Raw genomic sequence first — 12,881 nt, forward strand, 5'->3', positions numbered from 1 at the left:
AAACACGCCCAATAAGTGTAATCACCGTTCATTCCTACTTTGGCTTTTAAAGCATTAGAGTCAATGCAACCCCTTTGCTGTGCTGGTGTAGTAATTTTGGAAGTATTCTTCATTATTCACTTAAACAAATCACTTGCACCAGTCTGAGCAGGCCAACTCACGAGGATTGTCTGTTCTACCACAGACCCTTTAACCCCATCGGTTTTCTCCCATCCCTTTTAAACTAGTATAAAGTGCTGAAAAATGTAAATGGTCATTAAATAATAATGTAAGGATAATACTGCACTGACCCATGGGTGTATGACCCCTTCCCATAACTAATTTCCTTTTTTTTTTTTTTTTTATTACATTTTGTAGACGCCTAGCACATTAGCACGAATCGTTTAACTGTACTAGGCGTGTAAACATTAATAAATGTGGGCCTTGCATAGGAGTGTCTGAAAGAATAGTTCATGTTGACCTTGGCATCCAATGAAAATCTTACTTTTCAGACATTTTTGTTACACTTTTAAGGCTCTTTATGTTTTTGGCATAAATGTATTTCAGTACAGTATAATTGTAATAAAGAGTCATAAGAATAACCCATGAAAATTGTATCGTCTTTTATCTGCAGGATCCCAGTCATGAACCTCCAGCCCCTCCAGTAGACTAGCATCTCCAGGGGCTTTCAAACTGCTACAGTTTTGCACGACCAAATGAAACCAGAATGGCCAGACTACTCTCTAATGGTTGACTATTCTTTCCTTTCACTGATGCCGACAATGGTATCAGTCTTGAGATGCCAAACCAATCTGGAGTCTTCTTCTGTCTTTTTTTCCAATACTGAACGGGTTTTTTTTTTTTCTTTTTCTTTTCTCTAGTATTTCTTTCCTTGAAAAGCAGAGCAGATTACGATACTGTATAACTCTTGTATTGCTTATGTCTTTTACTGGACTTTTCAGCCTTAATATATGTCTTCAGACTCTATATTTTGTCATACTTTGTACAATGGTATATGCACATTTATTTACTATATAATGTAAACACGCCACCTTAAAAAAAAATTCCATATGGTGTTGGTTATTAGCATTTAAAGAGATCACAATAAACAATTATTTCATAGGATCAATGCAACTGCAGACCTCATCTGATTCAGGTTGCATGTAGAACAGGTCTTTACAGAAAATGTATACTTGTATAAATATGTTTACATGCCCTTCAATTTATTTTCCAAATTTAGAAAGAGGGATCAATTACTTTTTTTTTTTTTTTTTTTCTGTGTAAATTTTTCTTCAAAATATGCTCCAATTGTGTGTTTTCTATGCTGTAGTTGTGTTTTCAGAAGTGGTGGACACTAGGTCAGAAAGAAGATATGACACATATAAGCTTCTTGTTCACAATGAAATAACGGTATACTGGAACTTATTTTTTTTTTTTGTATGGTCTTTAAGCCAAGGCAACACGTCTGTTCTTTCTCGTTTTACAGTTACCTACAACTGTATAGTACAAAGGCCTTCCTGATTAGATATAACCTATAAAAAAAATTGTTAGATTGTCAAACTACTACTGGTAGTTAACCTAGAGGAGACTGTCTGTCTGGTTGGATTGTAAGGTTTGTATGGCCAGCTTTACATCTAGTTGTAGGTATCCCCCTGCACATTGAAAGCACAAGGGTTTGTTTTACTGGTGGTTTTCAATGTTCAGATGTTAACCAGACCCATGTATATCTTCCTTCTTTTCATTTGTTCTTAATGTTTAAATTGGAAGTAAAAAAAAACTGCAGGTCCTATGTATGTAATTTTCTTAAAATATCAACTTAAAGGACTAAATGAAATGATTGCATGTGCTGTGCATTTTTATTTTTTATTTTTTCCATCATTTTACTTTTCTTTTTCATCACGCTGTGTCTAGTAATTATCCATTCCCTTTTGATAAATTTATTATAAATGTTAATTTTAAGTGTAACCAAGTTATGATATGTCTGAAATCCTCATCCTAGCTGCCTGATCACCGTCAGGAAAGTCCAGATATATTTTAATCAGTGATCTGTTTTTACTGTGTATCAAGTAGCTGATGGATATAGATAAATGGCTAACTTTTAATGTGCATTTATATGCGATCCAAATCGCATTGCAACGCGTTAAAAAATATAGCAACATATGTAGATGCAACTCTTCATGTGTTTTCTTTTTTTGCTTTTATTATACAATGCATAAGGGAAAAAATGCAGCCTAAATTTTGGGCTTTTCAGCATTTTGGGTTGATTTGGTACAGAAATAAAGACTGCTCACTGAGCAAAGTGAATGTTAGCTGAGCCAAGTAAAGAAACAAAGCTGTGTTCATTTTGAATAGCCAATAATGTACAAGGGAAATTTAGAGGTGCGTTGGGGGCACCACTCGCAATGAATTGCACCAGTGCACATAGCATGTGCATTACTGTAGCTTAGTGGTGAAAATGGACCCTTCATAAACCGTTTCTACTTCTTCTTCAGTAAATCATCTCATTGGATTTTAATGCAGTCTACTTTTTTTTTTTTTTTTCCTCTAAAAATTCTAAACTCACGCCCTTTGCTTGGCATCTCTATCTCCATTTCATTCCTTTTCTGTGTACTTATAGGTAATGTAATGAGAAATTCTCATTCATCTTGAAATCTTATGTTTGCAGGAATTAATAACTTAATACTAATATACTGGAAATCCTAATTGCACTATTATATACTGAAAATCTTTAGAACGGTTGCTTAACATGATTGCTTCTTTAACTAAAGGTATAATATGGTCAATTGAAATCCCAGTAAGATTCTTTTAACACAATGTAGGAGCCACCATTATTATACTTTATAAATTCATGACATTTAACATCTGTGTATACCACTGTGTGACATCTGATTCTAATTTGGAGAGTAAAGTAAAACTTGCAAAAAAGTCTTTCTCAAACATTTATACAATGTGTAACTCGACAGCTCTATCCTTCATTTTTATTTATTTTTTATTATTCTATAATTGGCCATGGAGATTGTAATAAGTAAAGTATATTTGTTTTTACATATCCTCTCGATGTACCCTTCTTCTTTTTTTTTTTTTTTTATGTTCATACTTAACCACTTCAATACAAGGCATTTTCCAGCCCAGGCCAATTTTCAGCTTTCAACGCTGTAACATTTTAAATGACAATTGTGCGGTCATGCAACACTGTACCCAAATTACATTTTTATTATTCCCCCCCACAAATAGAGCTTTCTTTTAGTGGTATTTGATCACCTCTGCGGTTTTTATTTTTTGCACTATAGACAAAAAAAGTGTCAATTTTGAAAAAACAAAATTTTTTAATTTTTGCTATAATATCCCCAATTTAAAAAAAATTATATATATATATATATATATATATATATATATATATATATATATATATATATATATACCATTGACATTTTTACAGCGATCGGTGCTATAAATATGCACTGATCACTACTTCCCTGACAGTGACATTTATACAGTAAACACTAGGAGGCGATCAAGGGGTTTAAATGTGTTACCTAGGGAGTGATTCTAACTGTGGGGAGATGGGACTGACTAGGGGAGGAGATCGATCAGTGTTCCTATATACTAGGAACACACAATCTGTCTCCTCTCCCCTGACAGGACATGGATCTGTGTGTTTACACATACAGATTCACGTTCCTGCTCTGTCATGAGCGATTGCGAGTGCTGGGCGGACATCGCAGCCCCCGTGCTCGCACACCCCCTATACCACCGGGAAGCTGAGGACATCCTCTGATGCCCGCCCATGATGGGAGATCCCATCTGCAGATATCATTTGACTATGGGCGGGTTAGAAAGTGGTGGTTAAGCCACTTGTATAAAAAGCTCCACTTGTATGTTTAGATTATAAATATTCTTATCTGTACTGATGACACACCCTCTTCCTGCAATCAGTTGCCTCCTCTCTCCTCTGCCCAGCTGACAGTTCCAGTGGGTGGAGCCGAGCCCTGCTGCTAACGTTCAGCCAGGGAGGAGAGGAGCGACAGAGCCAAGGTAGGGCATGGGAGCTTTTAAGGTTAAGTATGAGAGAAGCAGCAGGGGGGGTTTGGTTGCTGACATAAACGCCAGACTGTCTGCAGTACACACTTGCCAAATGTCGGCTGGTTTCTATTGAACCGCTTTAATCGCTTTCAGTCTGCCTGTGCCCTTGCTTTTTTTTTTTTTTTCTCTTGCTTTGTCGATATGGGATTATCTTGACAGCACCCACAGAATTTGATTGGGTAACTTGGAAGTATTGAGTGGCTGCCACATTCACCTGTACTGACACCTATGGACTTCTGTTTCTGGCATAGGGGCACAGTGAAGGATAGGGTTTTTTTTATTTTTATTTTTTTAGCGGAAGCCCCACACCCTGGGTAAATTGAAGGAGTTCATCTCACAAGAATGTATGGACATTGAAGATGAGCAGAATTTGTTACTCTGTCAGGGACAGGATCAGGGAATGTTGTAACAGACGATCGAAACTTTCGACAACCATACCATGGATTTATTTCTGACGGATGTTGGCTCAAACTTGTCTTGCATATACACGGTCATACAAATCTCCGAAATTCCAAACGTCGAGAATGCGGTGACGTACGACGAGCCGAGAAAAATTAAGTGCAATAGCCTGTGCAGCTCTTCTGCTTAATCCTGAGCATGCGTGGAATTTTGTGTGTCGGCATTGTCTACACGCGCTTGGAATTTATGACAACGGATTTTGTTGTTGGAAAATTTGAGATCCAGCTCTCAAACATTTGTTGTCAGAAATTCTGACAGCAAATGTCTGATGGAGTCTACACACGGTCGGAATTTCTGACAACAATCTCTCATCGACCATTTGTTGTTGGAAATTCTGATCCTGTGTATGTGGCATAAGACTTTATGTACACTAGCAGCTCCCAAACTTGATTTTAGAGCCCTCCCCCCCCCCCCCCAGGCTCTAAACGCAACTCCGTAAAAGCCTATGTGTGCTTGGACAGTTTAGGTGCTGCCATGTTTAGGTTAGGTTAAATCTTCTTCTCTTGAATGTAGAAGAATCACATACAGGATAGTAATGTTTTGACCGTGGGCTTTGGTAAAAACGTAGTTTGAGGTTTTCCGTGGCCATAGTCAAGAGCTGCTAGTGTACATGAAGCCTAAACAGGGTCAGGAACAGGTTCTAAGGATGTTGCACCTATGAGCCTAAACATGTCCAGGTTGGTATGGTATACCTATTTTTGGCCACATTGTTATTAATTCCTGTAAAATAAAAGAATAACTAAATTTTGGTCCACTCTAAAGACTTTGATGGAAGTGCTGCCTGTTTTTTTAAGTAGAATATATCCAGATAGAATTAAGGGAGTTGCTGCCTCCTTTTGTATGTGCATGGTTTGAGCTGGGCTGCTTAGGTTTGCTACACCCAAACCAGGTTGATTTACTAAAACTGGAGAGTGCAAAATCTGATGCAGCTGTGCATAGAAACCAATCGGCTTCCAGATCAATATTTTAAAACTGATTTTCCTACATGATTGCTATTAGTTACCCAAGCATCATTTTAGTGCATGTGTGGGTCATATCATTTGTGGTTCTGTAGCTATTTTGGTGGTTGAACCTTCCAACCCCTTTCCTATGGCTAGCCTGACCTTTTTGAAGTATGCAGTACTCTGGTGACACAGATGTCTCCACCCCTGGTGACACAATCACCAGGATGAATCGACTTCCCTTAATGGCTGTCACTCCTGTGCTGGTCTGAAATGCTTCAGATCTTACTCACCAGAAAGCGAGGGACTCTATAGGAGAAAGAAACTTTGCCTGTTACTGAGTTGTCATCAGTGGTGGAATTGCTTGTTTTGAAATGACCTTTTGGGTCGCCATACACAAATTGCAGTATCTGGAAGAACAATATACAAGAAGATCATCTATCCTTCCTCTAATTGCCAACAATGAGGGCTTGTTCTGGTTTCCCTTCTTTACCTTAACAAATGTAGGAGGTACATGTAGAGTATATCGAAAGATAGAAAAGGGAATGTATGGCCATTCAACAGCATTCTGAAGAATCCTTACTGCCTCTTTTAGAGTTCCCAGGCCGACAAATACTCAATATCCTAGCATGACTCTCACTAAGCATGAGTACGTTTGTACTAAAGCTCATCAGCTTTTTTTTCCAGGCTTGCCCATTGTGTTATGTTACTAATACAGGTATTAATGACCAAGTGGAACAAATCTACACTGACTATACACAAGGGAATGAACACACATAGCCAAGTCGAACATATTTATGGTTCTGTTACCTTTTTATGCAATAGACATGTCACAAGTCCCTGGGTGTGTTCCAGTCTAGCCACTGCCAGCTGCTTTAACCATAAGGTTAATCAAATATTGCTATCTTATTAAACATACTAAAGGGCATTGTGAATTCAGATAATGTTTTATTTATCTTTATATTCCTGCACTAAGCCATGCATTTGGATACAGTAGATGTTTATATATAATTGATCTTTGATTAGCCCTGATAAGCTTCTCATTATCTCCATCTTTATCATTAAATGTTACTGGCTTATATTTAAACGCAGCAGCTTGTATTTAAGGTAAACCTCACTTTATTGAAAGTATAGACTGGTAGAAACACAGGGAGTGCCCACCTCTTCCCCATAGTTTGACATATGAGGCCCGCTATTTAAATAGTAATTCATTTTTTCACTGTCTGCACCCAAAGTTAACTTTGCAGTAATAGTATTTAAAGCCGAGCTCCACCCAAAAGAAGAGTTTTTTGCTTTAAGGCCTCCTCCCCTACCCCTGTTTGCAATTCAGCTTTTGGCGAAGGAGGGTGGGAGCGGGTACATTTTTTGACAGGTGCCTAGGTGACTGGAACTGGGTGCCCATAGTAAAGATGCCAGTGGGAGAAAATGGCTGGGGTGAGCACACCGCTGGATCCTGGGACAGGGGAGTAGCTGTTTAGTAAAAGTCAGCAGCTACAGTTTTTGTAGTTGCTGACTTTTAATTTTCACCTAGGAGACTGGGGCTCCTCTCTTCCAAACTTCTTGTGTGCTTGCTTTTTCAACAAACCATTATCCTCAAGCACCAGATAAGTTAAAAATGGCCATACACTAAAAGATTTTCTTGTTCATCCTGCAAGGCTGAAGGAGAAAAAAAAAAAAAAAGATTGTGCCATCCTCCACTATACAGCGTGGCTGGATTAACCTGCAGTGCCAGCTATTTTACCATGAAAGTTGGGCAGGAGGGTGCCGACAGGGCCACCCACAAAGCGACTATTGGGCCAGTTCATCAGGAACTGGACAAAATTTGCTCAGTGTATGGCCAGCTTTACACCAGATACAAATATTTCAGAAACCTAATACGTATAATATTGCTACTGATTGGGAAATTGCGTGAATCGTCCTTTTGCTGATTATTAAGTAAAATCGTGGAATGCCGAAAAACAAAAATAGACTGCTTGAGGAATAGGCATGCTTATAGAGGAAATCTTTGCACATTTGAGGGGAAATTCCATTAGGCATTTAAAGCCCTGTATCCATGAGAGCACTGACCGGTTTGTTCTGGCGGGAGTGTCCCTGTCAGATTACATGTTGATTAAACAGATAAAAAGTAGCTACAGTTTTATGCCAATCAAGGCAGAATAATTGGTAATTTGTCAAGTTTAAAAAAGATTGTGCGTGGTGTTATGTAAATTAATTTGATAAGTTAAGCGCACAGTGTAACTGACTTTGAATACAAGAGCTAGATTAGCCGTAGTGTGTATTATCAGTTGGAGGAGCCACTGCCTTTTACTTGCCTGATCAAACAAATGGTATTTGCAGTATATTCAATAAATGAAGTGGTTTACCATAGATGGCTCCATAAAAACAAGTGCTGCTCTTGATTCCAAGTGTTGCTTGTGTTTCTAAGACCCCATACACACTATTCGATTTACTGCAGATTTTTGTCTTCAGATTTACCAAAACCATGTAGCGCAAGGGCCTGCCTGATTTCATACAAACTGGAACTCTCAAAGTTTGACCTCATTATATGCTTTTGGAAAATCTGCAGAAAATCTAATAGTGTGTATGGGGCTTAAGGCTCCATGCACACTGGCTTAAAAATCACTGCGGCTACTACAGGAGTTTTGTGTTTTGCCTGTAGCAGCATCTCACCATGCACATTAGGAGGATTACAGGCATGTTTTGAGCTCAACATTCAGAGGCAGGAAAAAAAAGTTCTGTTTTTTTCTGATTGTAGCTTTCTGGCAGAAAAAAACGCAAAACTCACCATAACTCATCTAAATTATATACAAAAAAACGCTTTATATGAATAAGATTCTGCCAAAGGAGCTGGCATTTTTTTTTTAATCCTAGCGTGCATGGAGCCTTTGGCTGTTGCTTGTGTGTAACAAATGAGTAAGACACATGCGTCGTAAACAGAGATGTTGAAAAAATGATTTGAGAAAAAAGGTGACCCTTTGGTCCACTGTAGAGAATGGTGAAAGATCTGAACTGTTGTGAGTATATTGCTGAGCGAGGGTCACGTCAGATGCTAGCACTCGTACGTGGATAGTGAGATTTCTCCTTGCCAGCAGCCCAAGGCTAGTAAAAGATAATGTTATGGTTGACATGTCTAGCCTGGATGCCTAGCTAAATTGAGATGAACATACATGGGCCACCTACTCGTATGGATGTGCATTTCTTGGGCTTTTTCAGTAACTGACAGCAAAAGTACAGTAACACATATAGGATTCTTCTAAATTTTTAGTTTCCTGGAGCTGTATGAGTATAATATAAGTTATGATTAATAATATAGGTCACTGCACTATCCATTTTGCATTACTGCTTGAATAAGTCTGCCAGCATTAAGGCCTTTGAGGAGAAGTGCATTTCAATTCTCGCTCCCTCAGCATTTTTGCGGTATTCTATATTGGTACTTAGCCAATCTATAGTTCCCCAGGGAGCTTCACTGTGCAGTATGCTCAGAATCACACGGCGGCTCCTCGTAATGTTTCCAAGGCTGTACCTCATGCCTTGAGCAGGTAATTAGCACATTCACATTCCTCACTGTCATAGAATCAACCTTAAAGTAGAACTATAGGCAAAACTTTTTTTTCATTTTGGATAGCGTAAGGGAGGCGTTTAAACCCTTTCAGGCTTATTTTTGCCATCTTTGTCCTACCATTGGTGGCTTACCTGCTGGGAATAGCAGTGATAAGAAAAGATTTCCACATCTGTTTGAGTGAGTGAGGTAGGTGGTCTTAAAGGAACCCCCACTTAATTAGTTCAAAACACAGCACAGCATTTTTTTTAAATCAAAACAGCGTTTATTAAGCATAGAAAATATATGAACATATGGGATAATGCAACAGGCACTACAATTGCGAATCAATCCACTCAACATACATAAAGGCATGACATGTCAGTAAATGAACTTGCATTGTACAGTCTGTTAGTATAATAGGCGAGGTCAATAAGGGGGTCTTGTGGGGGGCCCATGGGATTACCAGAGAGTAACGTGTCTAGTCCGCTGCATCAACAGTGGTGTCCTCCAGCCATCTATCCCATATTTTATGGTATTTGTTAGGGCAACCTCTGTGGATATAAAGCATCTTGTTTTTTATAAGGGAGGGTGTTATTAACAGCTCTGATCCATTGTTGTAGTGTTTGGTGGGGAACCTCATCCATGTCTTGGCGATCTGCAGCCTGGCAAGGCATAATGTTTCTTGTAAAAATATATTAAAGTATTTCTCGCCTTCAGAGAGTGGGAGGAACCCCAACACACACCGACGGGGCAAAGGGACAGTGTGGAGCCCATGCGATCGTAAAGGAACTGAACCTGAGTCCAGAACCCCTGTATGGACGGACAGATCCAGAGTAGATGGTAGAAGGAGGCATTAGGGTGATTACAGCTGGGTCAGTTAGGGTTATGTCCAGGTCTATGTTTAGAAATGCGATAGGGCGTCAGGTATGATCTATGAAGAATGTATAGGTGGGTGAGGCAGTCAGAGAGCTTAGGATATACGGATTTACATTTAGCAAGGGCCTCCTCCCAGTCCTCCTCCGTCACAGCGCCCAGGTCAGACTCCCATTGTGTTTTCAGTTGATGGGCAGTGGCGGTAGCTGCAGGGGTCATGAGATAAGTGTAGATATGATAAATTCGTTTTTTGGGGTCCCTACCCAGAACAATATCCACCAGCTGTGGAATTGTGAGAGTTGGGATGGATTCCCTAAACTGTGTGTTAAGTGCATGCTGAAGTTGGAGATAACAGAAAAACGTGATTGGGCAAGGCAAAATTGTCTTTGGAAAGACTTGACCGTCCCATTGGCTACAACTTGTGACAAGTATATGATACCTTTGTTAATCCACATTCCATGGTCAGGGATGGAGGTCAATTCGGGTATATGTGGGTTGTCCCAAAGGGGTGTGTGGGAATGAGGGAAAGGTGTCTCTCCAAGTTGCATGGCAAGTTGCCGGATCTTGCAGTGGTGAAATAACATGTGCTTCCCGTCGCTGGTTCCAGACGAAACGTGGGGTCCGCAGAACAAAATCTGGAAGGGGTGGGTCAATGGGCCAGGGGCCTGTGAGCAGACTAGGGTGGGGTAACGTTCTCTGTCAGATTGGTTGAAGTAGAAGTGAGAGCGTTGGGATGCTATGTAATAGAGAGGTCAGGGAGTACAGTGCCACCCAGATTGTTGGGCATTTCACAGCCCACCACGACAATTTATGGCGCGAGGTGCTCCAAATGAATGTGTTGAGGATAGATTCCGTGGACTTAAATATACGTGGGGGAGGTATAGCGGGGCCTGCCAGAAAATGTAGAGAGGCTTTGGGGAGGAGAATCTTTGACCAAGTTTATTCGGACCATAACCCCAAGGGGGAGACAGGACCATATTTGTTTGTTTTTAGTTTTCAGGACTGTGAATAGGGATTCAACGTTAAGGGTAATGTAGTCAAGAAGGGATCTGGAGATGTGGATTCCCAGGTATTTAATGGTGCTTGCTCTAACCAGGGGAAATGCGCTTTGATCAGTAGTGGGGGTGCCTAAGACTAGTGGGAGAATCTGGGACTTGGTCCAGTTTATCTGAAGCCCAGAGAATGCCCCAAAGGCTGTAATGATTTGTAGGGCTGTCTGAAGTGAGGGGCCAGCGTCAGCAAGATAGAGGAGCATATTATCCGCATACAGGCTAATCACCTCTGTCAATTGATCGCAGCAGAGGTCCTTGACACCTGGATGGTTTCTGAGAGCCGTAGCCAAGGGCTCTACAGCCAGGGCGTATAGTAGGGGTGAGATGGGGCAACCCTGGCGTGTGCCACGAGAGAGTTGGAACGAGGAGGAAATTCTGCCATTAACTTGGATGCGTGCCGCATTATTTCTGCAACTGACGCCAACAATGGGGCAAAATTCCTGCCACCGACACCAACAATGGGCACAGTCCAACCCCACTAATCTTAAGGATAGTAAACTTGCCCTTCCTTTAGAAAGTTTGGAGAACCCTGGTTTAAACACAGACAAGAACCAGTGATTTGATTACAAGACATAGGGGTTGATTTACTAAAGGCAAATCCACTTTGCACTGCAAGTACTCTTGGAAGTGCAGTCGCTTTAGATATGAAATGAGGGGAATCTCTGCTAATTTTATCATCCAATCGTGTACAAGCAAAAATGCTGATTTTTATTTTCCTTGCATGTCCCCCTCAGATCTAGAGGGACTGCACTTCCAAGTGCACTCGTAGTGAAAAGTGGATTTGCCTTTAGTAACCCCATAGAAAGTTTCATTGACCCTATCTGGCTTGTCCTTTTTGCCATAAATTGGATGATATCATTAGATGATAGTGGTGGAAGTATTGACCATGCCTGCACACCATCCTGCTCACCTTCTAATGTTCATATGCAATTATTATGACTTTTATCACTTTTATCCTAGAAACAATTACAATATGTGTATGGAGATAAATATTTTTCAGCTACATGAGAAATTGTGTGCAGATCTTTGTACATATGCTTGACCATCTTCCTTCCCTGGTTATAAAAACACAGAGATCAGAGAGGACAGTATGTCAAGGGGTGTGTTTGGCTCTCATTTTATGTCTATGGAACCCATCACCTGGCTTAGCATCAAAAATGTATCGCAACACAAGTACAGGCTTCTTTCCGCTGCTCTGGTGCTGCATAATACACAAATATATTTGCCTTATCCATTTTCAACTATTGTAGGTGGACATAATGTAAGTTATAAAGTAAACTCTGTTTAAGAATATGGAGTTCACCATTACAGGAAGCAGACGGCACATAAAGGTAAATCTTATCTGCATACTGAAGCCTGAGGATCAACATGCCCGCCAGTCACCTAGCATATTAGATATCAGGCAACAATAACAGCCTACAGTTTTTTTTCTTTTTCCTTTGACAAGATCGTATTAAATTTTAATGATAATCTAGGCTTTGGGGGTCTTTTTCTTGTAAATTGCAGTAATTGATTAGAAGATTTGTTAAAGAGGTAAACAGATAATCATTCAATGATGTATGAATAAAATGTCTATTGAAATGTTACTGTACTGTATACAGTATGTTCCTCTGCCAAACAAGCATTGCTGATTGTGCTATGTAGAGTATGAAAAATTGAGTACAAGCCAAACTGTACTATGCACTTTCTATGAATACAATAAACAATGATTTCACTTTAGTCTTGCATCTTTTTTTGTGCTACAAATAAATACATCATAAATCAAACAAATTAATAAATTAGTAGAGTTTCCAGCTTATACATGTAAGCGATAAGTTGCAAGAAAAACCCAAACTGTTTCCCTCGTAATTCTTTTTCTTCTGCCATTACTGTCAGAGGGGCAATTCTGTCACTAGTGAACCTGCCGCTGGTGAATTTCTTGAAATCATGAGCAGCAGGATCACTAAAAGGCTG

At 39.8% G+C, this 12,881-nt stretch overlaps 1 protein-coding gene across 2 annotated transcripts in view; it reads left to right on the plus strand.

The window, feature by feature from the left end:
• SMIM14 (small integral membrane protein 14) overlaps positions 1 to 12,647 on the plus strand; it is a 64,905-nt gene extending 52,258 nt beyond the window's left edge. For both annotated transcript variants that reach the window (XM_077477621.1, XM_077477622.1), the window contains exon 5: positions 614 to 12,647. In XM_077477621.1, coding sequence (XP_077333747.1) covers positions 614 to 652 — 39 coding nt within the window. In that variant the 3' untranslated portion in view covers positions 653 to 12,647. The remainder of the gene's footprint in view (positions 1 to 613) is intronic.
• The last annotated feature ends 234 nt before the right edge of the window (positions 12,648 to 12,881 follow it).

The sequence above is a fragment of the Lithobates pipiens genome, unplaced genomic scaffold, assembly GCF_037356315.1.
Source record: "Lithobates pipiens isolate NorthernLeopardFrog02 unplaced genomic scaffold, aLitPip1_a1.2 Scaffold_13, whole genome shotgun sequence".
NCBI classification, from domain to species: Eukaryota; Metazoa; Chordata; class Amphibia; order Anura; family Ranidae; genus Lithobates; species Lithobates pipiens.